At 40.5% G+C, this 27137-nt stretch overlaps 1 protein-coding gene across 2 annotated transcripts in view; it reads right to left on the reverse strand.

The window, feature by feature from the left end:
* The window catches only part of LOC145357542 (ribosomal protein S6 kinase beta-1), a 79475-nt gene that overhangs the window by 23817 nt on the left and 28521 nt on the right, over positions 1-27137 (reverse strand). For both annotated transcript variants that reach the window (XM_080211000.1, XM_080210999.1), the window contains exons 5-10: positions 22947-23094; positions 14845-14902; positions 10888-10988; positions 5770-5860; positions 4424-4514; positions 71-178 (exon numbers count right to left, since the gene is read on the reverse strand). In XM_080211000.1, the coding sequence (XP_080067126.1) occupies positions 71-178; positions 4424-4514; positions 5770-5860; positions 10888-10988; positions 14845-14902; positions 22947-23094 (597 nt within the window). The remainder of the gene's footprint in view (positions 1-70; positions 179-4423; positions 4515-5769; positions 5861-10887; positions 10989-14844; positions 14903-22946; positions 23095-27137) is intronic.

Consider the following 27137-nt stretch of genomic DNA (forward strand, 5'->3'; position numbering starts at 1 on the left):
AGTAACCATTTTTACCAAGAATTTCCCACTATAAGCCAGCTTACACAAGGAGGAAAATTGGACAGAATACCTTTTTAAGAAGATCTCTGGCTTCCTGTGTGAGGTAGGGTGGCAGATTCAGTTTACACTTCAGGATCTTATCAATTGTCTTCTTCCTGTTTTCTCCAGTGAATGGAGGCTAAACAAAAATGGAACAAAAAACAAATCAACTCATACCAAAGAAAAAAACTGAAATTTTAAGTGTCAAGGAAGGATCTTAAGAATTTCTGATCAACCATTGGAAGTTACCAACTAATAGTCAAGATAAATGCTTTAAATATAAAAGATGAAAATTATCTGGTATCTAACTTGTCAAAGCTACCAGTTTATTTTTGTTCCCTATCCTTCCTCATCTTGTAATTCTCCACTTCCAAGAAAGGGGGAAGCAATTTATGCCTCAGCCCACCCTGTTTTTCAGCAAGTTACCAAGAGCCATTCAAGTGATTGAGATAATTAAATCACTTATAGAGTCAGTGCTTACTCAGCCCAGCCCACCAACACCACGCCCCCCCACCCACCCCTCCGCTCTCATTCAAAAAGCTGGTGTAGGCTTGAGAATAAAACAGTGGAAACTGCAGAAGACAATTCGATTATTTTACAGCACAGATGTGACACAGGAGTATTGAATAGAATTCGCCCAAAGTTTAAATGTTTCTAATTCTGGAATAGGAGTCAAACCTATTATATTCCCTTAAGGTATTTCCTTAAAGTATTGCAAAATTCCTCATGTTGATAATTTGTACTCAAAGAAAACAGCTGAAATCTGAACAAAAATTATTTTATATTTTACGATTTTAGGTTTTACCCACAGGCTTTTTTTGGGCACAAGCTTTATAATTGCTCTGTTTGTAGATTCTTTGTATATGATCACAACTTAATGGTTAGGAACAAAAAAAATTAAAATATTTGCAACTATTGTGCATATCCCAGTAGAGATGCATACTTTAAAGTGTATGAAGTTGCTTGACATTTTTGAAAGCATCACAGAGTTTAGTTTAGAAGTCTATCTTTTATCTTCGAAAGTTCTTAATGTAAAAAAGGGAGGTTTTAAAAAAGTGGGGAAAATATCAATGCCACTGTGTGCCAAAGGATCAAATCTATTTGTTTCCCAACCAGAAACCATAGATGAACCAGGGATATCTGCTTGCTGAAGTCCAGGTCTGAGGCATTCAAGTTAGGTGATTCTGACCTACAAGAAATCCAAAGATACCAAAAGACAGTGCCAGACTAAGCTCGAGTCTGAGGCTAGCCATACAGGCTCCCACTGACTATGGCATGGTCTGCAAGAAATAACAGGCTATAAAATAAAGGTATGTAGAATTGCCAGCACCAATGCACCCCCCCCCCCCCCCCCCCCCCGATGAGCTCAACATAATCAATATCCATTTTGAGCAAGAGGTCAGCAGCAGTGCAACTTCTGCCCCGGAAGCCTCGACTGAACCGGTATGCGAGGTGACCAAAGAAGTCTGATCAGCCTTTTTGAAAGTTAGCCCCCAGTAAATGACTGGCCTGGATGGTGTATATGGTTGAGCACTCAGATCCTGCGCAGACCAGCTTTCAGGGGTATTCGCAAACATCTTTAAGCTCTCTTTACACCAGTTTGAGGTCTCTTTCTGCATCAAAATGATAACCATCATCCCTGTACCAAAGAAAGGCCAGGCAGTGTACTTTAACAACTATGGTGACTCTGACATCCATCATTATGAAATGCTTTGAAAGGTGAGTCATGACAAGTCAATTCCAGCCTCCCTGACTACGCTGATCCACTACAGTTCGCCTATCATTGCGACAGGTCCACAGCATCTCCGTGGCCTTACACTGAACACCTTGATAACAAAGACGTCTATGTCAGGCTCCTATTTATTGACTACAGCTCAGTCTTCACCAGTGTGATTCCAACAAATCCCATCTTCAAACTCTATGGTCTCGGGCTTGGCTCCTCCCTCTGTGACTGGATCCTAAACTTCCTAACCCACAGATGGCAATCAGTAAGGATAGCAACACTTCCTCCATGATCATCCTCAATACCGATGCCCCACAAGGCTGTGGCCTCAGCCACTTACTATAATCCTTATACAGCTATGACAATGGGGCCAAATTCCTATTCAACTCAATTTTCAAGTTTGCTGATGACACCACCGTAGTGGGTCGAATCTCAAACAATGAGACAGAGTACAGGAGAGAGAGAGAATCTGGTGAGTTAATGTGATGACAATAATATCTCCTTCAGTGTCAACAAAACGAAGGAGATAGTCACCGATCAGGAATTCTGTGGAGGGCATGCCTGTCTACATCAATGGGGATGAAGTGGAAATGGTCAAGAGCTTCAGGTTTCTAGGTGTCCAGATCACCAAACAAGCTGTCCTGATCCCTCCAGGCCGATGCTATAGTTAAGAAAGCCCACCAATGCCTTTATTTTCTCAAAAGGCTAAGGCAATTTGGCATGTCCATCACAACTCATCAGCTATTACAAACGTACCATAGAAAGCAACCCTTCTGGTTATGTCACACATTAATATATAACCCATAACAAATATATCTATAGTGGTTTTGTTTCTTGTTTGTAATTGATAAAAGTTCTTGCTAATTTTCTTACTATACATGTTGACTATAGTCTTAAATAAACTTTGATAAAACCTCCCTCGTGGGCCATTTGAATCATGAAGTGAAACATATTATCCTAGCCAAATTCAAGATGCAAAATTTATGATCCAGGTGGGCTCCATAAAACACTTTGCCGTTTCTGACTTGAACAATAACAGCTGTCCATCATAATGTTCCAATAATGCCACTACAGAAATGTTTAAAATAAGCTACAAACCCTGGCAAATCAAAAACAGTGCTTTGATCAGTATTAGAACAAGACCTTAAAGAATAACGTGATGCTATTTGAGGGTTAAAAGGAATCATTTAGGGGCAAGATGAATATAACTGAATTTCTTAAGATAGATAATTATTACTTCTATCACCTATTAATTAGCATCCTCCTTTTAATCCACTAGTAAACTGAAATTGTGTCCCTTTCTCACCAATACACTTATCTGTGGAAATGATTTCACTGTTTATTTACCAGCAAAGGCTTGCACCATTTTAAAATATTTTTCCCCAATAAACTATTATCCAATACAGTAACTCATTTTTCAGCATTCACGGCAATCTTGCAATCATTCTACTGAATTTTCACTGTACCTTTCACCTGACTATCTTTTCCATACACCAAATGTTTAAAAAACAGTGTCAGTTAAGTAGCAGACGTCTGCCACACAACTTAAAGATGGCCAATTTGGTCACACCATTCCTAAGGTATGAAAATTCAATTATTGCCTAATTGGAGAGGGAATTAGTGTGGGTATGAGATGATCACTTGTCTTTTGTTATGGGACTTCAATTTATGTCTGGATTAAATAAAATCAAGACTACCCGAAGATGATTTACAAAAAAAAAACAAAGACAAAACAGATCAATTAATCCTGCAGTCCAAAGGATTTAAACGTGCACTTTAGGGAGATTAGGGGGACAAAAGATTGGATATTGTAAATCCAGCTAAGGCAATGGGAGTCAGACTACTTCAACACACGTTGAACAGCCATCACACCAACACAAAAGGTAAAGCACAGGAGGGAGAAGAATGGGACCTAGAAAAAACAAAAATCTCTGCATTTCTACAATTTCTTAAAAACAATGGAATGCCCGTTAAATATTGCTGATGTACCATTCTTTTCTTCAAGTACAATTACCACAGCCAAACCTTGGAACATCAGCCTTGTAAATAAGCAGGATTATATGACTAGCACCTATCGACATCAACCGTTAATCAGGAAGAGCAATGAGGTTAAAACGATATGCTGCAAGTCACTTGTGTCTCACAAAGCCCAGGGCGACTACTTCTGCTTATGTTGCTCACCTACTTGTTTTTCCTGTTTGCTTCATTGTTACGTAAATCCGAAGTCATAACACCAAGCTCAGATATCAGCAGTCTGAGATAAGTACAAGTGAATGGGTAAGCGATTCAAATTTTACTGAGACGCCATGGTAAGATTTTCTGAAGTCTCTCAACATCAGGTTAAAGTCCAACAGGTTTATTTGGTAGCACAAGCTTTTGGAGTGTCGTTCCTTCTCCAGGTGAGTGAAGAGTTTACTCACCCGAAGGAGGAGTGGCATTCCGAAAGCCTGAGCTACCAAATAAACCTGTTGGACTTTAACCTGGTGTTGAGAGACTTCTTACTGTGCTTACCCCAGTCAACACAGGCATCTCCGCATTAAGATTTACTGAGCCACTCACTGCCTACTCGCTTCCTCACCATGTTTTACAGCATGTTAGTGATATCTAATATCTGCACAGCGAAAGGATCAAAAGGACGCGGTTTTTATATTGTGCACCTACCGCTCCAGTCAGCATGTCGTACATTAGGGCTCCTAAACTCCACCAGTCCACAGCACGATTGTGTCCGCTTCTCATCAAAATTTCAGGCGCCCTGTGAGAAAAAGGAAAGGCACAGGGGGATTTCATTTCTCTTTAATTTTGTTCCATATGTGACAGCATAACATTGAAATGGGGGAGGAGGATGCAAATCTTTGTAGGTTTTCCTATCAGGGGCATGCAAGTTGTACAATTTTGAGGAAACCCAAGAACTGCTACAATACTGGATCTTATTCTGAGTTGCATCTCAGTTTGACATAGAATTTCCTCTAAAGGAAGTGCTTCTCCGAAATAGCAACAGGGCGATACACTGCCCAGGACATCACATCATCATTCAAGTGCATCAGAGTGGTAGGGTCATTTTCAGCACAGAAGGTGCCAAGTTGACCACAGACTGGTGTTGGCCTTGCCAATATGAATGTTGCAACTGGGGCAATCTCAAACTTTCAGCAAAAGATAAAAGATGGGGAAGTACCAAAAAAAGACACTTTTCAATAGACAAGGAATCAAAATATCGAAATGCAAGTTACCCACGGCACTAAAATCAGCTTAAACTAGTTCTCAATATCAGGAAAAATATAAAATAAATGTAAATTTGATGTGTATCAAATTCCCAAAGCACTTCATATTCAATGAATTATTCCAAATTGAAATTGTATCTAATATGAACAGTAGCTACTTTACATTGAACTGTGAGAAAAATGATCAATTAAAGTCCTAATGGTGTTGGTGAGGGAAGTGTGTCAGTCAGGTTAACTTGATGCTATGCCATGGGAACTTTTTTTGAACTGGCAGGGGAAGCAAACAGGCATTGGTTTAAAGTCTCACAGTGTGTAAAAGAATGACTGAGTCATACCAATATCTTCATGAGACACATTCATTTTTAAAAGCCGTTAAGGCCTGAATTTCACTGGAATTCTAACATGCTGCACTGTGATATGATTAAGATGTGTGACACCTTGACTACAGCTGACCTAAATATTTTCCAATCTTGACCTTGCATCTGGGAAAAACCAACAAGTGACCATTCTCTCTCGCAAAGATTTCAAATAGTATTGATCATCAAAGCAGAGGTCTAGAGAGAACCACATTAAGATCTCCAGCCAGTCATCACAGCCAACAAGTGGAAAAACAGTGAAAATTCAAGTTACTAAGCAAGCTCAAATAGACTCTCATTAACTTGAGCTCTTTATAATCCAGTTACAGATATGATTATTAGGAAGAAAAGGTTTAAAAAAGTCCTCAAGGTGGATGGCATTCTTGTAGTCACCATATTTCCAAACAATACCTTCAAAAATAAATATACTCACATGTACTCAATTGTGCCACAGAATGTATGGGTCACTGCACCATCATGGATAGATTCTTTACATAATCCAAAATCTGTCAGTTTAACGTGCCCTGAAATAAGAAGTAAACATAATTGCAATGGTGACTGCAATGCATACAGGAGAGTGTGTTCTTGAGGGATTACAAGGCAGCAATCTGGTTACAGGGTTCAAACAATTCAAGAAACACTGGGCATCCAGTTTACCTCAAGCTGCCAACTTACACCTAATTCTAAGCAGTAGGGTACACTTGGCCAATAACCAGTATCACCTGAACCTATACACTGAAGTACAATTTTGTAATCTCACCCCAATATTGGCTATTTGTATTTTCTGTTCACTGTTTATCCTGAAAATACTGATTTTGGTTGTGCTACAATTCCCATGGAAGCTAAGACCTGATCCAATTGGCCATTATTCACATAATCGTGTCCAGCAAATGCCATCAGGCTCCTCAGAGGGCATCGGAATAGAGTTCAATAATGTCCTTATTTGACATGAATGCAGCAGTTCCAGAAAGGGCCATGGATACTTAACAGACGCAGAACACCTAGCTAATTCTTTCCTGTGACTAAACATAGCACTTCACATCTGATCAGCTAATTTAGAATAAGAAGCAAGTCAGAACAAAGTCCTTACTGTTATGTTAAGTTGTGTAGTTGCCCATTAGAGCAAATTAGATCAAGATTTGGTTTTTAAACTTTAAATTTTTAAATTTTAACATTTTATGCTGCAGTTGGTGAGTTTTGGCACTTGCCAAAACAGGTTTCTTCAAGTAGATTAACAATTGTGTTTTCAACAATTTAAGTTTTGGAAAGAAATATGCAGTTAAATTGAGACATATGAGAGGATCTGAAATATAGGTTTGAAAAACAAAAATTGCAAAACTTTAGCAACACAACAATGTATATTAAACTGGATGTTAAATTGACTCCAAAGCAAAAGAGATTATGAAGTTAAGAAACAGACTTCCTAGTGACAATCCTTCCAGTGAATAAAATGATATGCAAAAGCGATCAGAGATAAGGTCAGAGATGAAAATGCATTATTTAATTTCAGACTTTAAATCAGAAGTAAATCAGCATGTTAATAACTGATTTGCATCTAACAAAACATGACATGACAGGCAAATTAATTTTTCTACTCTGCTTAAAGGATCTATAGTAGTGTGGCTCAAAGTGAGTCACAGGATATACTATCAACTTTATGTTGATGTCTCTCTCTTCTAACTCTGTTATTTTGCATCTCTACCCAATTCTTTTCTCCTTTACTTTATTCAATAATTTATTCTCTGCCCAAAGTTACCTTGTGTTTTTTCATTCCCAGTGAGAGATATACAGCTTATTCATGGGTTGGGCTACTTAACAGCACATTCTTTTCAAGCCAGAGGCAGTGGTTGAAGGTAGGAGAAGAGGCCCCACTTTAGGAGTGATGTCTGAGGGAGGAATCCAGCCAACCCAAAGATGCCCTTGAGTTTACAGGTGGCAGGAGATACATTGTTCACATGGGTAGATGTGGTATGCCAGTTTGAAGTATAGTACAAAAGGAGTCAACTGCACCAGGGGAAGAAAATCAACCAAAAAGAGGTAGCATTGCAGAGAATTATGTTAGTGTCCCCTACACTGGAGATGCAAATCATGGGCTGGGAGTACAAGATTAGGTAAATGGAAAACCTAACTTCTGCCTACAGATACAGAAAGCATGATACAACCTGCTACCACATAAACTGCACACCACAGAAAAATCATAGAAGTTTACAATAATAAGCTGTACAGTCCACCACTGTACTTGCTATTTGCTAAAACAATCCAAAACTCATATTAGCCCAGTCCCCCTCTATAACCACGCATCTCAATTTGATTCAAATATTCACCCCATATTTCCTTGGAAGCTGCAATGGTCACTGTCTTAACTATTTCTGCTGCACTAAATTATTTATAGTGGATTGTTCTAACAATCCACTATAAATAATTGCCCCAACTTCTCTCATTCTTAAACTGGTGACCCTCCTCACTAATTCCAAGAGCAAATAAATAGTCTTCCCTGGCTCACCATCACAATTCGTAATTTTTTTCAACCTCCAAAAAATCTCCAGAGCCAAAGGAAATAGCTCCAGTACCTCAGGTCTCTCCTCTGTTTCACATCCCTGATATCACCAAGTGAATCTAACATATGATAGATAAAGTGTGCATGTGCACTTGGGGTGAAGTGAGGTGGTCAGTAAGCAAACATTAACACTCAATATTACTGTTTTACTACATTCACCTGCAGAACAAACTGCAACTCTTTTAGGGTCATATGGAGTGGGACTTCCACATTAATACTGAATTATAACCCTTACTAAAACCTAACCTCTTCACGTACCACCAAGTAAAAAGTCAACCCAAAAAGGATCAAATATGGACTTCACAGGGTAACCAGTTTGAGTTGAGTATATTCAATTGGTGCTCTACAATCTTTTATCAATGTCCATGCAAACTTGTAATAATAGCAAGTATCGATCTTCATATCAAAACACTCCATTGTAAATCTCCTACCTGTCGACACAACCTTGTACATGGGCCATGCATGCCAAGAGGTGTACATCAACAGAGAAGCAACTCAGAAGACTAGAGGTGGGGCTGCCGCAATCAACCTACTTGATATTATGCTACCACACAAGCGTGAAGCTGTGGTTACTCTTTATTTGCATCATTTTGAATTAAAGAGTCAGTCGAGCTCCATGCCTATGTGTACATACATTTCTACCAATTGTCCAGTCAGCCTTCTTCAACTGAAGCTATTTAAACCAAAGCACTCAGGTCAGGCATTCTTAATTGCAAAGTTTTTTGTAAAAGTTTAATAAGGAAGGCAGACTTTGTATTGACAGTATTTGTGAAATAAAATCAATTCTTGAAAGTCTCACTTTTATTAAGTCCTCTGACAGTTTTCTTTAAATGCTTTATATTCAATTTCAGGCACTGGGACAATGAGAATAATGTAACTGTATAAACGCATACAAATTAATACAAAAAGTCAATTACCTCTTTAGGCCAACTATCAAGGTCAACTTCTGCAATTATGTATTGCATTAAGCAGCATGGTGGCAAGAGTAGTTAGCACTGCTGCCTCACAGCTCCAGGGATCTGGGTTCAATTCCAGCCTTGGGTGACTGTACAGTTTGCACACTCACCCCATGTCTGTGTGAACTTCAAGGTGTTCAGGTTTCCTTTCACAGTCCAAAAATGTGCAGATTGGGTGGGTTGGCCATGCTAAATTACCCCTTAGTGTCTAGGATGTGCAGGTTAGAGAGATTAACTATGGTAAATATACAGGATTAGAGGGATAAGCCAGGAGAGTGCACCTGGGTAAGATGCTCTGTCAGACAGTTGGTGCAGACTCGATGGACCAAATGGCCCTTTCCGAATTGTAGACATTCAATGATTGAACTATTTGATGTAAAATGATCCTCATTGGAGGTTGGCACTGTTGAAAACACCAAACTGTGCACTTGGTGTTAGCAAATGAGGTGGTCACTAAAAGCCTTTGCAGCAGCACAGAACATATCCAGATAAGGGTAGTCAAATGACCTGCACTCAAGATGTTGCTGACCTCAAAAAAGTAGTTTGGAAAAGTATGCTCGCAATTTTTTTTTTCAACTTTCAGGGAAACTGAGACAATGCAGGCAGTTACAGAAACAAATCTGTATCCTGTTTGCCTTGTGCTACGCTGTTACTGGAATTTCAGTAAACATTATGCAAATTATTTCTTTGAAATCTACCAGAACAGTGAGAAAATCTCGGTTTAGGATCCACCCGTGGTTCAGCAGGTGAAGGTCGGTGGAGTAACTTAAGCTGTAGAGAGGATTCAGCAGTAGCCTTAACATCTCTGTATTTGATTAGGATAAAAGAAATTAAATACAACTTCCTGGTTCCTAATCCTGATTGCTATTCAGGAACATAAATGATTGCCAAGAATAGGACAGGGTAGCGCTACGATATGATGCACTTAATGTTTGGGTGGGCAGCAAATTCTAATACAGCTCACACATTGAGAAACCACATGGACAAAGTAGCAGAGAACTACTTCTGCAAGACCATCCAAGAGGGGGATTACAGATTTTGACCTGTTCAAGTCTAATGACAACACTGGTGTGATATGGTGCAGTTTCAAATGTCTAACGTGACTAGATTTTCCACTATAAGTATATTTTTGGAAAAAAGGTGGTTCGGGAAAGGCCACACTGTAAGGCCTTTTAATGGAGGCAGACCGAGGGCCCGGGAACTGCAGAACACCTTCGACCTGCGCAACTGTGTGCCAATCTGAGAAATAACGGCACATAGTAATTTTTGAGGCATGTATATAGTTTTCAGGTTTGAAATGTTATGACTGTAATTTGTATAGAACTGTAAAAAGGTTTAATTCTGCACTGTAGGCAATGCAAAGACATGTAGAATCTCAATGGTTTATTTGAAATTTTTATGAATAAAGTATATTTTTGAAAGAAAAGATTTTCCACTATACAACATTTATGTAGTTTTTGTAGCACTTATTACAAGAGCAGAGGTGTACCGAAGCCAAGAAAATACATTTTCACAGGAATGCCTGAGATTTTAAAAATTAAAATGTTATTGCAACATCTAAGAATTAGAACAATTAGACTAAAATGTTAACTACGCTGGAACTATTTTATACCGGAAGCAGTTGAGAAAGAACCAAAGTAACAGTGTTTCACATCAACTTTTAATGCAACAACTGATATTAAATTAATAAATGGGGACTGGGTAGTTCTGGTCGTTCACACTAATGGCACATGTTTGCCACAGGTTTCCTGGCAGCAAGGGTACATTCAACGGGAAACCCCTTTGACAGTGGGGGGAACCAGAAAATCCTGTCGCCAGCCAATGGCAAACCTGCCCATGATCTTTGCAATTTGTCTATCAAACTTACACAGAAGCACATTTAATCTATTCCTATAAAATTCCTAAGCACAATTTCATTAAGATAAGCAAATACCAAAAATTTGACTCAAAATGAAGCTTACATAAAAATAATAAAATTTCTTCAGCAGCCACGGCTGCACTCAGCTTATTGTGCCCAAATTGCTGGGTTTCTATTTACCTTGATGATTCAGCATGATGTTTTCTGGCTTCAAGTCTCGGTAGATAATACCTTTCTGATGCAAGTGCCCCAAAGCCATTGAGATTTCCGCTAAATAAAAACTTGATTTGTAGGAAGGAGGGGGAAAATAAAAGCATTAGTATTTTTAATTTTGAGAGGAAGAAAGTTACACAACAGCTTTTTCTTGGAAATGGTATGCCAGTAACCATACCTTTTAACGTCTTAACCTAGAACAGTAAGAAGTCTCACAACACCAGGTTAAAGTTCAACAGGTTATTTGGGAGCACAAAATTTGGTGCTACCAAATAAACTTGTTGGGTTTAATCTGGCGTTGAGAGACTTCTCACTGCGCCTACCCCAGTCCAACGCCGGCATCTTCACATCCTAACCTACCAATGCAGAATACCTTCCAAATTCAGATTAGCTATTCAGTTATAAGTTGTAACAAAATGAATAGATAATTTACAATCTCAGTAAAATGACAAGATTTTCACACAGCTATCCATCGTAAGTCAAGAGAGTTCACAATTTTAACGGTCTTCACCCCATGACATCTGATCTAGTGTTGCAGCAGCAGGCCTCCTGTTGTCACATGCGTTCATCTCAATTAATCGTACATCACTCAGAAATAAGAAGAACTACATCTGGCTATTTCATGATACACTTGAGAAATTTTGGATCTCTGATCTTCCCTTTCCAAAAAGCTCATTTGGGATAATTTTAACATCTAAATTATGTGCTGACAAATGAAACCCTCGTCCTTCTATGATCAATGAATTGCAGGCAATTTGGTACATGCCTTGCATTTTTAAATTCTATTTCCTCATTCCTCCTCAAAACCACAATTTGCAGCCAATGCTATTCTATGACAAGTCCTAATAGGAAGCAAACACAAATGGTCCAGGATGGCTTTTCTCTTCTTGACTGGCTGAAGCATCCAAGATCCTGCCAATGTTAACTACTCTGGGCACATAGGTAATTTCAACAATCACCTCTCAGATTCTGGATCTGTTTTCTGTTTAAATTTAGGAGATTTTTCTCTCTGTATATTTCTAATTGTTAATTGGATAAATTCCAATCGAGAAATAGTAGGAAACTTATGTTCTTGAATGAACAGCCATTTGTCCCATTGTAAAGTGTTACTATTCAAATTTGTAGCTATCGCCTTTAGAATAATTTATATTACGAAAGCTGCCAGTTTCCCAATTTAAGATTTCTTCAGTTCTTAAGTGTTTCAAATGGTTTGCTCAAAGAGCAACTTTCCCAGCTTTGCACCTTAATGCACCGGAGTACTAATTGGTTAAGTGGAAATTCACTTTCCCAACACTACACACAAGGGCTTTCTCTCAGCTATGAGGGGTGGTGGTCAGAGGCAAGAAAACAGAACATAGATCAAGCAGAGGTTGATCAACATTTTACAGGAATTAACTGCACCCACATTAATAGCTGGATACAATATGACATACGGAATGGAGGTGGCCATCTGCCAATACATTTTGACTCATGAGAAAAATAGCTCCCTGGAGTGCAGTCTTAAAGGAAAACCAGTCTCAAACTAGTTTGGAAATCGAGCCAGGTTAGAAATTGCCCCTAAACTCTGATTCCAAGTTTTGCGCTACTCAATTGCACATGGCTGGGAACACTTTCTTTCCAAGATACCCTGTTCTGCATTCTGATAAAAATATGGAGTAATTATGGATTGAGGGCCAAGCCCAGTTGATTTTCATCATTTCCTAATCAGAGCCCAGCAAATGAGGCGGCAGCAGCAAAGGTAGTGGAAGGCAGAAAAGGAATGGAGTAAATGAAATAAGATTGTCACGTCTGCTAATAAGCTACTGCAGACACTCGAGCAGCCTTGAATTAAGCTGGAACCACTATTTTGGTCACAGAAATAAATCTGGGCAAAGAGGATTACAATACAAGAATTCAGGAAACTTACCCAGATAATCAAAACTTTCTTATAAAAAAGGTAAATAAAGTTCCAACCCTTGGTATAACAGAGTTTCTAATTAATGAAGTTCTACTCGAGTTGTCTACAGTGAATTAGCCAAGAATTTTTTAAACAATACAAGTATTATCTGAGCACAAAGCCTGTTCACCATCTTCTTTTACATGGAATTGGAGGGTTTTATTAAGTATCAGGTCTTTGGAGCTACAGCAGGTAAACAGAATTGAGATGCAGATCAGCCACAAGGGAAAAGAACAGAAATAGATCACTCCGACCAATTGGTCCATGCTGATGCTTGCCCTTCACACAAGCTTATTCCCCCCCTACAAGGCCCCATCTCCTTTTCTCTTGTTAATGCGTGCATCAAGCTTCCACTTAAATGCATTAAAGTTATCCATTTCAAACATTCATGTGGCAGCAAGTTTTTAAAATTTTTGATAGAAGAATTTTCAAAAATTGAAATATGCAATAATAAAAGGTAGAAATGCAGTTGTAAAACTTCATAAACGTTATGATATCTCACTTTTTTTTTTATAAGCGAGTTCATTTGCTGGAGATAACACCATAATCCAACCCTTACTCTGGACGTGTTTTGTTCCAGTGACATTTCCACCTGGAGGATTTATTCAAACTAGAATTCAATCTCTTCAAACCATGTAGTGCAATGTTGATCTCAAAACCACCAGAACTGTGACTTTACAGGAGCAATCTATCCTCATGCAGAACTGACTCATGACGACTTCCACTTCCTACACGCAACAGCTCTGTTAACGCAAGGACTTTTCAAGCAGCCTGATCTGAATCATCAGGCAGGCCACAATGAGGAAACAACCAACCTAGTATTCCCACGGAATCAAACTGAAAAGGATTCTAGGCTCCCATCCAATTGACACTTCAGTAAATGCTTTGTTTCAGATGTGTTTTGATTGGAAATCAGATGAACTGCAGACCACATCCCTCAAGATTTATCATCAGTAAAGGAAACAGTTAAGTCAGATGCCCAAATTGAATCCAAATGCAGGCAGCTCAATCATATTTGAACTCTTTTACAGGATGTTTTCACTTTTGGGGCGTTCAAAATATGGCGCTATGAATACAAGGTAGTCAATAATAAATCCACTAGAGATTCATGAGAAATTTATGTATCCAAAGAATATTTAGAATCTGGAGTTTCCTATCACATGGCATGGTCAAAGCAAATAGCTTAGATAATTTAAGGTGAAGCTAAGTAAGTGACTGTTCAGAAGACGGAGGGCTGAAGTTCCACTGCATAAATTGAGCAAAAAAGTCAGTGCTGACACTCAAGTGCAATGCTAAAAGTACCTCACTACTGTTTTGAATAAGACATTTAACCCTCTTGGGTGAGGGCAAAATTTAAAAAGGAGTTAGGTCCAGTGTCTTGGCTAATGTTTATCTGTCAGTCAACATCACAAGAGAGATTATCTGACTGTATCATAATGCTTTGAGAACTATTTGTGCAAACTGGCTGTGGTTGTTTCTATATTACTAATAATGACTACACTCTAAAAAGGTATTCATTGGTTATAAAACACTTTGGGATAGCCAGTGATCATGAAAGGTGCTAAATAAATGCAAGTCTTTCTTTTTCATATTAACTAGCCTCTAGTTTAAGATGGAGAGGAGGAGGAATTTCTTCTCTTAGAGGGTCGTTAATCTTTAAAACTATTTACCCCACAGAGCAGTGAAAGCTAGGTCAGTGAATATATTCAAGACTGAGTTAGGCAGTTATTTGATTTACAAGGAAATCAAGGATTATGGAGGCAGGCAGGAAACTGGAGTGAGGCCACGATCAGCTCAGCCATGATCTTACTCAATGGCCTGGCAGGCTCAAAGGGCCAAATGACTTACACTTGCTCCTAAGTCTTAGTTTATGAATAGGATATGGCAATAGTGCTTGTTGCAGTAGAACAGGAGGGGCTTGTGATACATAACAGACCAAATGGCCCATTTGTACATTGTGCTTCTAGTATCAGTAATGCTCTACTCACCAAGCAGTGTCTTCCATAAAGATTCCTTCCCTTTCCAGCTGCATAAAGAGCTCTCCACCTGCAATGACATAACCAACGAATGAAGTAACCAAATGAGCACAGTGCCAAAAAGGGGCTGAGGTAATATTTTAGTTTGTCAGTTGTAAAGAAAACCATAGTAAGAATGGGAAACTGTCAAATTTATTTAGAACCAAAATACCTTTAGCCAACAAAGCAAATGCACAACTTACATTTTCCCATCAATGTGTATGTGGGCGCGTTCCAACAGGGCAAAACACTTTCATTTCATTAATTACCACCCTTTTACTGCACTAACGTTATAAAAAAAATTCAGGTGGAAATATTTTCACTCGATCATACCAGGATTAAGGACAGGGTCATTTAGATCACGGCTCATACTTTCAATACATTAATCTTCGCACTCCAATTGTCTTTTTTAATGTCAGACTCAATATGCTGAGATAGTTCATTCCACACCAAATCTAAACAGGAAATTTACAATGACACGAATGAATGTAAAACAAACTACACATGCAGCAAAGTATCCGAGTACCCATATAAATCAATTTATTACAACGTCTTTCAATAACACTAAATATATTATCTGGTCATTATCATATTTCTGGTTATGAAAGCTTGCTGTACACAAACTAGCTACCACATTTCTTACATTATAATGGTGACTACGCTTCAAAAGTGCTTCATTGGCTATAAAATGCATTGGGACAACTGGAAGATAAGGCAGTCACTAGATAAACACAAGCTTTTTCCTTCTATAAAGCAACCCCTATAACAATCTATGACTGCAAAACTACGAGAGACAGTGATTGGTATATTGTAGCATACATTCGTCAACCAAACACCAATACTCAACAATAGCACCTTTTCAATGATTAAGCAGACGCAGCATGGATTCATGAAGGGAAAGTCGTGTTTAACGAACTTACTGGATTTCTATGAGGATGTGACCAGTGCGGTGGACAGAGGGGAACTGGTGGATGTGGTGTTTTTGGACTTCCAGAAGGCGTTCGATAAGAACATAAGAAATAGGAGCAAGAGTAGGCCATCTAGCCCTTCGAGCCTGCCCCGCCATTCAATAAGATCATGGCTGATCTGTCGTGGCTCAGTTCCACATTCCCGCCCTCTCCCCATAACCCTTAATCCCCTCTCCCGCGTCTTAAAAATATTTAGCGAGGTAGCCTCCACCACTTCAACGGGCAGAGAATTCCAGATTCACCACCCTTTGAGTGAAGAAGTTCTTCCTCAACTCCGTTCTAAACCGCCCCCCCCCCCCCCCCCCTTTATCTTAAGGCTGTGCCCCCTAGTCCTACTATCCTTTGAGCAGGAAGAGTCTCTCCACCTCTATCCTATCCATCCCATTCATCATCTTATACATCTCAATGAGATCTCCCCTCATTCTTCTAAACTCTAACGAGTACAAGCCTAGTTTATTCAGCCTCTCCTCATAGCTCAACCCCCTCAACTCTGGCATCAGCCTAGTAAACCTCCTCTGCCAAAATATCCTTGCGTAAGTATGGCGCCCAAAACTGCACACAGTACTCCAGCTGCGGCCTCACCAATGCCCTATACAGCCGCAGCAAGACCTCCCTACTTTTATATTCAATCCCCCTCGCTAAGAAGGCCAGCATCCCATTCGCCTTCCTGACCACCTGCTGCACCTGCAGGCTGGGTTTTTGCGACTCATGCACAAGGACCCCGAGGTCCCTCTGCACCGTCGCCTGCTGCAGTTTTTCACCACATAAGTAATAATCCTTCCTACCGTTATTCCTACCAAAGTGGACCACCTCGCACTTGCCAACATTAAATTCCATTTGCAGGGCTCCCACTTGCCTGGTGGGGGAGCGGTGCTCCGGGAGCCGGTGGCTTTTGCTACCAAATGGACTTGTTGGACTTTAACCTGGTTTCGTGAGACTTACCGTATTTACCTCGGTCCAACGCCAGCATCTTCAATCGTTGTTTTACCAGATCTAACATAGCCTGTTTCCCAGTTGGTTCCAAAATGTATTTTATCCCAAATACATTCTTATGAATTCATCTTCCAAAGCTACCTTTGCCAATTTGAATTGTCTAAAGTATATGATGATCAAAGCCTCCCATGATTTTTGCAGTACCCGTCATTCAAGAAGACAGCTGACCTAGACAGTGGCACCCACATCCCATGAGTAATAAAATGAAATGAACAAGCCCTCATTATTTCTTGATTCTGTCCTACAGGGTAGTTATTGTTGGGAAGGTCCCCCACAATTACTACTTTGACATTTATTTTCCCACCCAGACTGATTCTTTGTTTAAAGTTAAAGATTATTTATTAGTCACAAGTAAGGCTTACATTTACACTGCAATGAAGTTGCTGTGAAATTCCCTAGTCGCCACAGTCCACTGCCTATTCGGATCAATGCATCTAATCAGCATGTCTTTCAGAATGTGGGAGGAAACCGGAGCATCTGGAGGAAACCCACACAGACAGAGCACGCAAATTCCACACAGAGCGACCCAAGCCAGAAATCATATCTGGTTCTGTGGCGTTGTGAAGTAGCAATCAGCTATTTACCATTTATATAGATGATCTGGAGGAGGGAACCGAGTGTATGGTGTCGAAATTTGCTGATGACACCAAGATTGGTGGAACGGCAAATTGTGCGGAGGGTGTAGAGAGTCTGCAGAAGGATCTAGATCACAAAAGGTTGCTGCAGAAGGTTAGGGTACACAGAATTGGGGGTAAAGTGTTAGCGTGGATTGAGGATTGGTTATCTAACAGGAAGCAGAGAGTTGGAATCAATGGGTGCTATTCTGGCTGGCAGTTGGTGACTAGTGGAGTGCCGGAGGGATCAGTGCTGGGGCCTCAACTGTTTACCATTTACATAGACGATCTGGAGGAGGGGGGCTGAGTGCAGGGTAACAAAATTTGCTGATGACACAAAGATAAGTGGAAAAGCGAATTGCGTGGAGGGCGCGGAAAGTCTGCAGAGAGATAGGCTGAGTGAGTGGGCGAGGAGCTGGCAGATGGAGTATAATGTTAGCAAATGTGAGGTTATCCACTTTGGTAGAAATAATAGGAGGGATTATTATTTAAAGGGTGAAAAGCTGCAGCATGCTACAGTGCAGAGGGACCTGGGGGGTCCTTGTGCACGAATTGCAAAAACCCAGTCGGCAGGTGATCATGAAGGCGAATGGAATGTTGGCCTTTATAGCGAGGGGGATAGAATATAAAAGCAGGGAGGTCTTGCTGCAACGGTACAGGGCACCGGTGAGGCCACAGCTGGAGTACTGTGTGCAGTTTTGGGCCCTGTATTTGCTAAAGGATATATTGGCCTTGGAGGGAGTACAGAGAAGGTTCACCAGGCTGATACCAGAGATGAGGGGGTTAGCTTATGAAGAGAGATTGAATAGACTGGGTCTGTATTCGTTAGAGTTTAGAAGGCTGAGGAGGGATCTTATAGAGACTTACAAGATAATGAAGGGGCTAGATAGGGTAGAGGTAGAGAGATTCTTCCCGCTTATTGGCGGGGTGGGGGGGGGGGGGGTGCAGTTTAGAACAGAGTCGAGGAGGAACTTCTTCACTCGAAGGGTGGTGAATCTCTGGAATTCTCTGCCCATTGAAGTGGTGGAGGCTACCTCGTTGAATATATTTAAGTCACGGTTACATAGATTTCTGATAGACAAGGGAATTAAGGGTTATGGGGAGAAAGCAGGAAAGTGGAACTGATTCACTTCAGATCAGCCATGATCTTATTGAATGGCAGGGCAGGCTTGAGGGGCTAGATGGCCTACTCCTGCTCCTGTTTCTTATGTTCTTATTACTACCAAAGCAGGAGTTGAACATTAAAAGCTGTACTTAAACATAAAACAGTGCAGCATATGTGGGGGGAAAAAAAAGTTATTGTTGTTTAATGTATACTCAAAATTTCACCCAGTTAGGATTAGATTATACATTGAGGCACAGAAACTTCAATCTGGAAACTGTCCAAATTGTCCAACCAATCCTTGTTGGGGTCTTTCCTCTCAAATTAAACAGTTCGAATCACACTACTGCCATATCCCTTCAACCTCTGCCTTCATCCACCTACCCAATCAGATCTTGAATGCTGACCAAGTTTCTCCCACAATTATTAACTTGGGAAGTGAATTCTACAGCCTCAACCATGCAAAATTTTTTTTGCTTTCACTTCTAAATAAGATTTAATCTTGTATCCATGGTCTTTTGTCTTTCACCCCTTAACTACAACAGTCTCCTTATATTTACCCTATCCCCACTATTTTGTTATTGTTAGAGAAAAAAGTCCTATATAGATTTTAGGAATTTCATTCCTTTTTCTCCATTTACTCACTCTGCATCACAATTAATCAGTGGGTAATTAAAAGATCCTAAAGCAATAATTTTATTATAAAATAGGATATGCTAGAAAAAATTATAATAGAGAACAGTGCAATTAAACAACTACCTCAGTTCTGTTTACACTGAGGAAGAGACAAATAACTTCCCAGAAATGCTAAGGGATGTGGTGTTTCTTGATTTTCAGAAGGCATTTGATAAGGTGCCTCACAAGAGGTTATTACAGAAGGTCAGGGGGCATGGAGTTGGGGGTAGGGTGTTAGCGTGGATAGGGGATTGGCTGTCAAATAGGAGGCAGAGAGTGGGGGTCAATGGGTGCTATTCAGATTGGCGGTTGGTGACTAGTGGAGTGCCCCAGGGATCGGTGCTGGGGCCTCAGCTATTTACCATTTATATAAATGACCTGGAGGAGGGAACTGAGTGTATGGTGTCGAAATTTGCTGATGACACCAAGATTGGTGGAACGGCAAATTGTGCGGAGGGTGTGGAGAGTCTGCAGAAGGATCTAGATAGGCTGGGCAAATGGGCCAGGAACTGGCAAGTGTGAAGTTGTCCACTTTGGTAGGAATAATAGTAGGAAGGACTATTACTTACATGGCGAAAAACTGCAGCATGTGATGGTGCAGAGGGACCTCAGGGTCCTTGTGCGTGAGTCGCAAAAACCCAGCCTGCAGGTGCAGCAGGTGGTCAGGAAGGCTAATGGGATGCTGGCCTTCATAGCAAGGGGGACTGAATATAAAAGTAGGGAGGTCTTGCTGCAGCTGTATAGGGCACTGGTGAGGCCGCAGCTGGAGTACTGTGTGCAGTTTTGATCGCCGCACTTACGCAAGGATATTTTGGCCTTGGAGGGAGTGCAGAGGAGGTTTACTAGGCTGATACCAGAGTTGAGGGGGTTGAACTATGAGGAGAAGCTGAATAAACTAGGCTTGTACTCGTTAGAGTTTAGAAGAATGAGGGGGGATCTCATTGAGATGTATAAGATGATGAATGGGATGGATAGGATAGAGGTGGAGAGGCTCTTCCTGTTCAGAAAGGACAGTAGGACTAGAGGGCACAGCCTCAAGATAAGGGGGGGGGGGTTTTTTAGAACGGAGTTGAGGAGGAACTTCTTCACTCAAAGGGTGGTGAATCCCTGGAATTCTCTGCCCGTTGAAGTGGTGGAGGCTGCCTCGCTAAATATATTTAAGATGCGGGTTGATGGGTTTTTGATAGGCAACGGGATTAAGGGTTATGGGGAGAGGGCGGGAATGTGGAACTGAGACACGACAGATCAGCCATGATCTTATTGAATGGCAGGGCAGGCTCGAAGGCCTACTCCTGCTCCTATTTCTTATGTTCTTATGTTATCGAGAGTTCAGTGAGCAGGAAGAATTATTACTACAAAAATAGTGTTAGGACTGAAAGCTGATAAAAACCCCAATGCCTGATAATCTACATCCCAGGGCACTAAAGGGGGTGGCCATGGAAACAGTGGACACACTGATTGTCACCTTCCAAAATTTTGTAGATTCTGGAACCGTCCCAGCAGATTGCAGAGTGGCATATGTAACCCCACTATTTAAAAAAGGGAGGGAGAAAATAGAATTACAAACTAACATTGCAGGGAAAATGCTAGAGGTGATGCGAAAACAGGATACTTGGGGGAAAAAACAGGACTCAATGTACTCAACATGGGCTTAATGAAAGGGAAATCATGCCTGACAAATCTACTGGAGTCTTTTGAGGATGCATCTAGTAGAATAGATAAGGGTGAACAAATGGATGTGGTGTATTTGGATTTTCAGCAAACTTTTGATGAAGTCCCACATAAGAGGTTAGTGTGCAAAATTAAAGCACATGAGATTGGGGGTAATATATTGGTATGGATACGCAATTGGTTAGCAGACAGTCAACAAGAGTAGAAATAAATGGGACTTTTCTTAAAATGGCAGACAGTGATTAGTGAGATCCCACTGAAATCAGTGCTTGGGTACCAGCTATTCACAATATTTGGATGGGGAAACAGAAGTGACATTTCCAAGTTTGCTGATGACATGAAACTTTGTGGGAAGGTGAGTGGTGAGGAGGATATTAAGAGGTTTCAAGGTAATTTAGGCGCGTTGAGTGCGCAGGCAAATAACTGGCAGGCACAGTATAATGTGGATAAAAGTGAAATTATCCACTTCAGATGGAGAAACAGAGTGCAGAGTATTATTTAAATGGTGATAGATTTGGAAATGTTGATGGACGAAGGGACCTGGGTGTCCTAGCACGGAAAGCATATCTGTGTTATGTTGGCCTTCATTGCAAGAGGACCCGAGTACAAAGCAAGGGTGTCTTAGTGCAGTTGTAGAGGACCTTGGTGAGTCCACACCTAGAGTATTGTGTATAGTTTAGATATACTTGCCATACAGTATATGCAAGTATATCTGTTGCTTGCCATTAGATATGGCAAGTATTAGCCAAATCTAATGGCTAATACTTAGATATTAGTGCATGGATTCACCAGACTGATTCCTGGAATGGCAGGATTGTCGTATGAAGAAAGATTAGGTTGACTGGGCCAGTATTCACTGGAATTTAGAAGAACGAGAGGGGATCTAATTGAAATATAAAGTTCTGACAGGGTTGGACACAATAGATGCAAGGATGTTATTTCCTCTGGCTGGAAGATCCAGAACAAGGGGTTACAATCTCAGGATGTGAGGTAGGCCATTTAGGACTAAGATTGGGAGAGATTTCTTCAGAGTGGTGAACCTATGGAATTCTCTACCTCAGATGGCTGTGGAGCTCAAATTGCTGAATAAGTTTGAGGAAATAGATAGATTTCTAGACAATAAGATGTCAAGGGTTATGGCGATAACACTGGAGCATGGCACTAGAGGATCAGCTATGAAAATAATCAATAGCAGAGTAGGTTCTAAGGAGGGAATGGCTTGCTCCTATTTCCAATGTTTCTTAGCAAGTCAAACAGCATCTGTGGAAAGAAACAGATGTGTCAGGCCAATGATGACTCGTCATCAGATCATTAATTCTGTTTCCCTCTGCACAAAATTTGCCTGACCAGTTCAGTATTCATGCAATTTTTTTATTTCAAATTTACAGCACCTGTGGTGTTTTGCTTTTTATTAATTGCTGTTCCTACTCAGCGCCCTTATGCAACTGCAAATTTTCTCTTCCATATCGTTCTCACAATTTGAGGTCAAGAATACATCCATACAAATGTAGGAAAGCCTTTTCTCTCCTGCACTCCCGATCATATTTATTATCCCCTTTCTCATCTACCTCAATACTCTGGACATCATGTAGCCTTTCTTAATAATATTACAACTGAATGCCACCTTTCTCGTTTTTTCTATCCTTCTTGAATAAACTATAGGTATATTCTAATTGATTTATTTTATAACCTCATTCAAAGATCTAATGGCCACTGAAAGCAGCCTAAATTTAAAATACATATCTATTTTTCCAAAAGCAAACAGTTGCAACTTCAAAAACGTCACTAAACATCTCTGGTGACCAATGCAGTAATCCATACATCGGATTCACCAATACAGTGCTGCAGTGAAGGAAAGGTTGCAGATGTGATCTATCAAGCTAAAAGCTTGCTCATTTCTCACTAGGAGAAAAGCCTCAAAGGAGGCTTTTGCCAGTATTTGTTTTCAGCTTGCACATTTGTACAGTTTTGGGAGCAAGCCATCCACCTGTCTCCAGGGCATGACAGGACAAGACAAGAGATTTACACACTAAAAATTTTAATGGGACTGACCACTGAGATACTCCAGGATGAGGTAGAGTTTGCCTCCAGTCTGGAAAGCGTACATCAAGTCCACGATGAACGGGTGCTTCACGTCCTCCAAGATACTGCGCTCTGCTTTAGTATGTGCAGTGTCCTTTGCATTTCGAACAATCATTGCCTGCCAAAACAAAACAAAAATTACTTGCTGCCACAGTTTGTATGACTATTTAAGTCTGCCCTATTCAAATCATTGCACTAGAAATGGGACTGGATGCGTATCTGATTAGAACACACAGCATCAGATTAGGGTTTAAATCCAGACATATCTGACAAGATTAAAGTCATCCCCTCTGTCAACTGTAAAGTTTTAAATTAAACAAATGTCAACAGTCTCAATTTAGTTGCTAGTAAGCTGAACTGCAGAAAGTGGTCTACAAATTGGACTGCCAATCAGGGGGATCATAATGTAACTATCAGGGCAAGTGACAACAAATCACTACAACAGGGACACATTTTTGAGGTTGGGATTAGTCAACAGCATTTCAGCATACCACCGGTATGTTACACACAGCCTGCATTTGTTGCCAGCGTTTTATTATGTATACATGGAATGTGAGCATCATTCACAAGGCCAGCATTTATTGTCCACCTCTAATTTCCCTTGAGATGGTGAGCTACTTCTTAAACTGTTGCAGTACCCATGATGTAGGTATAACCCACAGAGCCAAGAAGTGAGTTCTAGGATTTTGGCCCAGTGACAGTGTAAACCAAGAGAAAGGACATAAAAACAAATTAATGATATCAAGTTCAATGCTGCAACAAGCGTGGAATCCAGTTATTTACATTCTTCTCAACATGACTAGTCAATTCCAGCACTTTCCATAAATGTTACCAACACGCACCATAATTGACAGGCAACAGCACTGGGTTTAAAGAAAGGCAATATAACAGTGTTTCCTCTTGTCAGGGAGAATGCCCTGGCGCCCTTAACAACAGTGGTTAAGTGTGCCATTCAGTGATCAATGATCTGTATTAAATTAACCAATCACAGCCAGATGATGTACAAAACCTCGAATACAAACGGGGCTAACAAACTGACCAGGATTCGTGCTCGTCTGCTGTTAAAAGTGTATTGGCTTGGACCATGGCAAGGACAGGATCAGGCTTAGGAGTGATTGACCACACAGTATAAAGCTTTCTGTCAAAGCTCACAAAAAAATGAACAATTATTTAGATGAGGCATTGAAATACAACCAGCAACTGTGGAACATCAATTCAGTTTGTCAGCAACTTTAAGATAAATGGGGAGAAAATACAGAAGCAACAGATTTTATTTTTGCTTCATTTACAAAAAGGATAACTACTTTTCTTCCCACACCATATTTTAAACTCCAGTTGCTTTGATAGGAACAATAGCCAATTCCACCATGCCTGATCTATACCTCAGCTCCATTTAGCGTCATAGAGGTTTACAGTATGCAAACAGGTCCTTCGGCCCAACTTGTCCATGCTGCCTTTCTTTAAAAAAAAAACCCCTAAGCTAATCCCAATTGCCCGCATTTGACCCATATCCCTCTCTACCCATTGTACCCATGTAACTATCTAAATGCTTTTTAAAAGACAAAATTGTACCTGCCTCTACTACCACCTCAGGCTGCTTGTTCCAGACACTCACCACCCACTGAAAAATTTGTCCCTCTGGACACTTTTGTATCTCTCCCCTCTCACCTTAAATCTATGCCCTCTAGTTTTAGACTCTTCTACCTTTGGGAAAAGATATTGGCTATCTAGCTGATCTATGCTCTTAATTATTTTATAGACCTCTATAAGATCACCCCTGAGCCTTCTACGCTCCAGAGAAAAAAAAGTCCAAATCTATCCAGCCTCTCCTTATAACTCAATCCATCAAGTCCTGGTAGTATTCTAGTAAATCTTTTTTGCACTCTTTCTAGTTTAATAATATCCTTTCTATAATAGGGTGACCAGAATTGCACACAGTATTCCAAGTGTGATCTTATTAATGTTTTGTACAACTTCAAGAAGGCATTCCAACTCCTGTGTTCAATGTTCTGACCAATGAAACCAAGCATGCCGAATGCCTTCTTCATCGCTGTCCACCTGTGACTCTACTTTCAAGGAGCTACGAACACGTACCCCTAGATCTCTTTGTTCTATAACTCTCCCCAACACACTACCATTAACTGAGTAAGTCCTGTCCTGGTTCAATCTACCAAAATGCATCTCCTGGCACTTGTCTAAATCAAACTCCATCTCCCATTCGTCAGCCCACTTGTCCAACTGATCAAGATCCCGTTGCAATTGGAGATAACTTTCTTCACTGTCCACTAAGCCACCAATCTTAGTGTCACCTGCAAACTCACTAACCATGCCTCCCAAATTCTCATCCAAATCATTACTATAAATGACAAATAACAGTGGACCCAGCACTGATCCCCGAGGACACCACTGGTTACAGGCCTCCAGTCTGAAAAACAGCACTCTACAACCTTCTGACTTCTGTCAAGAAGCCAATTTTGTATCCATTTAGATACCTCACCTTGGATCCCATGAGATTTAACCTTATGTAACAACCTATGTGGTGCCATGTCAAAGGCCTTGCTAAAGTCCACATAAACAACATCAACTGCACTGCCCTCATCTACCTTCCTGGTTACCCCTTCAAAAAACTCAATTAAATTTGAGAGACATGATTTTCCACTCACAAAGCCATGCTGTCCCTAATCAGTCCTTGCATCTCTAAATGCCTGTAGATCCTGTCTCTCAAAATACCTTATCCACCACTGATGTGAGGCTCACTGGCCTGTAATTCCTAGGCTTTCCCCTGCAGCCCTTTTTAAAATCTCGTTACCATTGCTCCACGTTTCTTGATAATCTTACCAATAATTTGATAATTTCAGTCTTGGAAAATGGAAATACACTCTCAGCTTTATTGGTTGGGCGTTTAGTCAAAACTTAGTCAGTCATATTTCAGTGCAAGAAAGCACTTCTTGATTTTATTCTTGAATAGTCTAGCTTAATACTATTATTTTGTATTGCCACTCTAGAGAAAATCATTTCTATATCAAATCCATCAAAGATTTAAACTTGACATGCAGATTACACTTTCAGTTTCGAAACTCTCAGGAATACAAACCAAATTTAGAACATAGAACAGTACAGCACAGTACAGGCCCTTTGGCCCTCAATGTTGTGCCGAGCTACGTCCAAACCCAATATCAAGCTATCCCACTCCCTATCATTCTGGTGTGCTCCATGTGCGCATCCAATAACCGCTTGAAAGTTCCTGAAGTGTCTGACTCCACTATCGCAGCAGGCAATGTATTCTACACCCCAACCACTTGCTGAGTGAAGAATCTACCTCGGACATCCCTCCTATATCTCCCACATGAACCTTATAGTTATGCCCCCTAGTAAAAGCTACATCCACCCGAGGAAATAGTCCACTCTACCTATCCCCTTCATCATCTTATAAACCTCTATAAAGTTGCCTCTCGTCCTCACCCAGCTCCCTCAACCTTTCCTCAGAAGATCTACCCTCCAAACCAGGCAGCATCCTGGTAATTCTCCTCTGCACTCTCTTCAATGCTTCCAAATCCTTCTTATAGTGAGGTGGCCAGAACCGAACACAATATTCCAAATGTGGTCTCAAATTTATGCAACCTGGCCTCATAACTTCAAGACTTGGTATCATTCTGGTGCACATCTCCACTATTCCCCTTCCAAGGCCAACTTATCATCCCTAAGATATGATGCCCAAAGCTAAATTTAGTCCAATTCCAAAATATCTCAATCATTTTGAAAAAAAGGAAAATATCCCATTAGCCTTTTTGATTATTGTTATATCTGAACACCAGCTTTCAGTGATGTGTATATCTTGACCACAAAGCTCTCTGCTCCTCCAAAGGTCCCAAGTCTTTCACCATTTGGACCCAAGGAAGCCAAATAAGAAAACCTTTCACTTCCCCAGATTGAAAGTCACCTGCCAAGGATTGAGTCAGTCACCCTAGTCTGCCTATACCATTTTAGAACTTGCTGCTCCCAGCCTGCGCCTATCAATAGAGCTATTTAAACTGGCTGATTTTAACATTGGGATCAAAAAGTCACCTGCACCCAAAAAACAGGAGCAGCTTGTGCTGCAGATTCTCCTCTTTCAATATTAGTTACAAGTAACATCAACATGCATCAACAAGCACTCAAGAG

The sequence above is a fragment of the Carcharhinus amblyrhynchos genome, chromosome 23 (assembly GCF_965287045.1).
Source record: "Carcharhinus amblyrhynchos chromosome 23, sCarAmb.v2.hapA, whole genome shotgun sequence".
Lineage (NCBI taxonomy): Eukaryota > Metazoa > Chordata > Chondrichthyes > Carcharhiniformes > Carcharhinidae > Carcharhinus > Carcharhinus amblyrhynchos.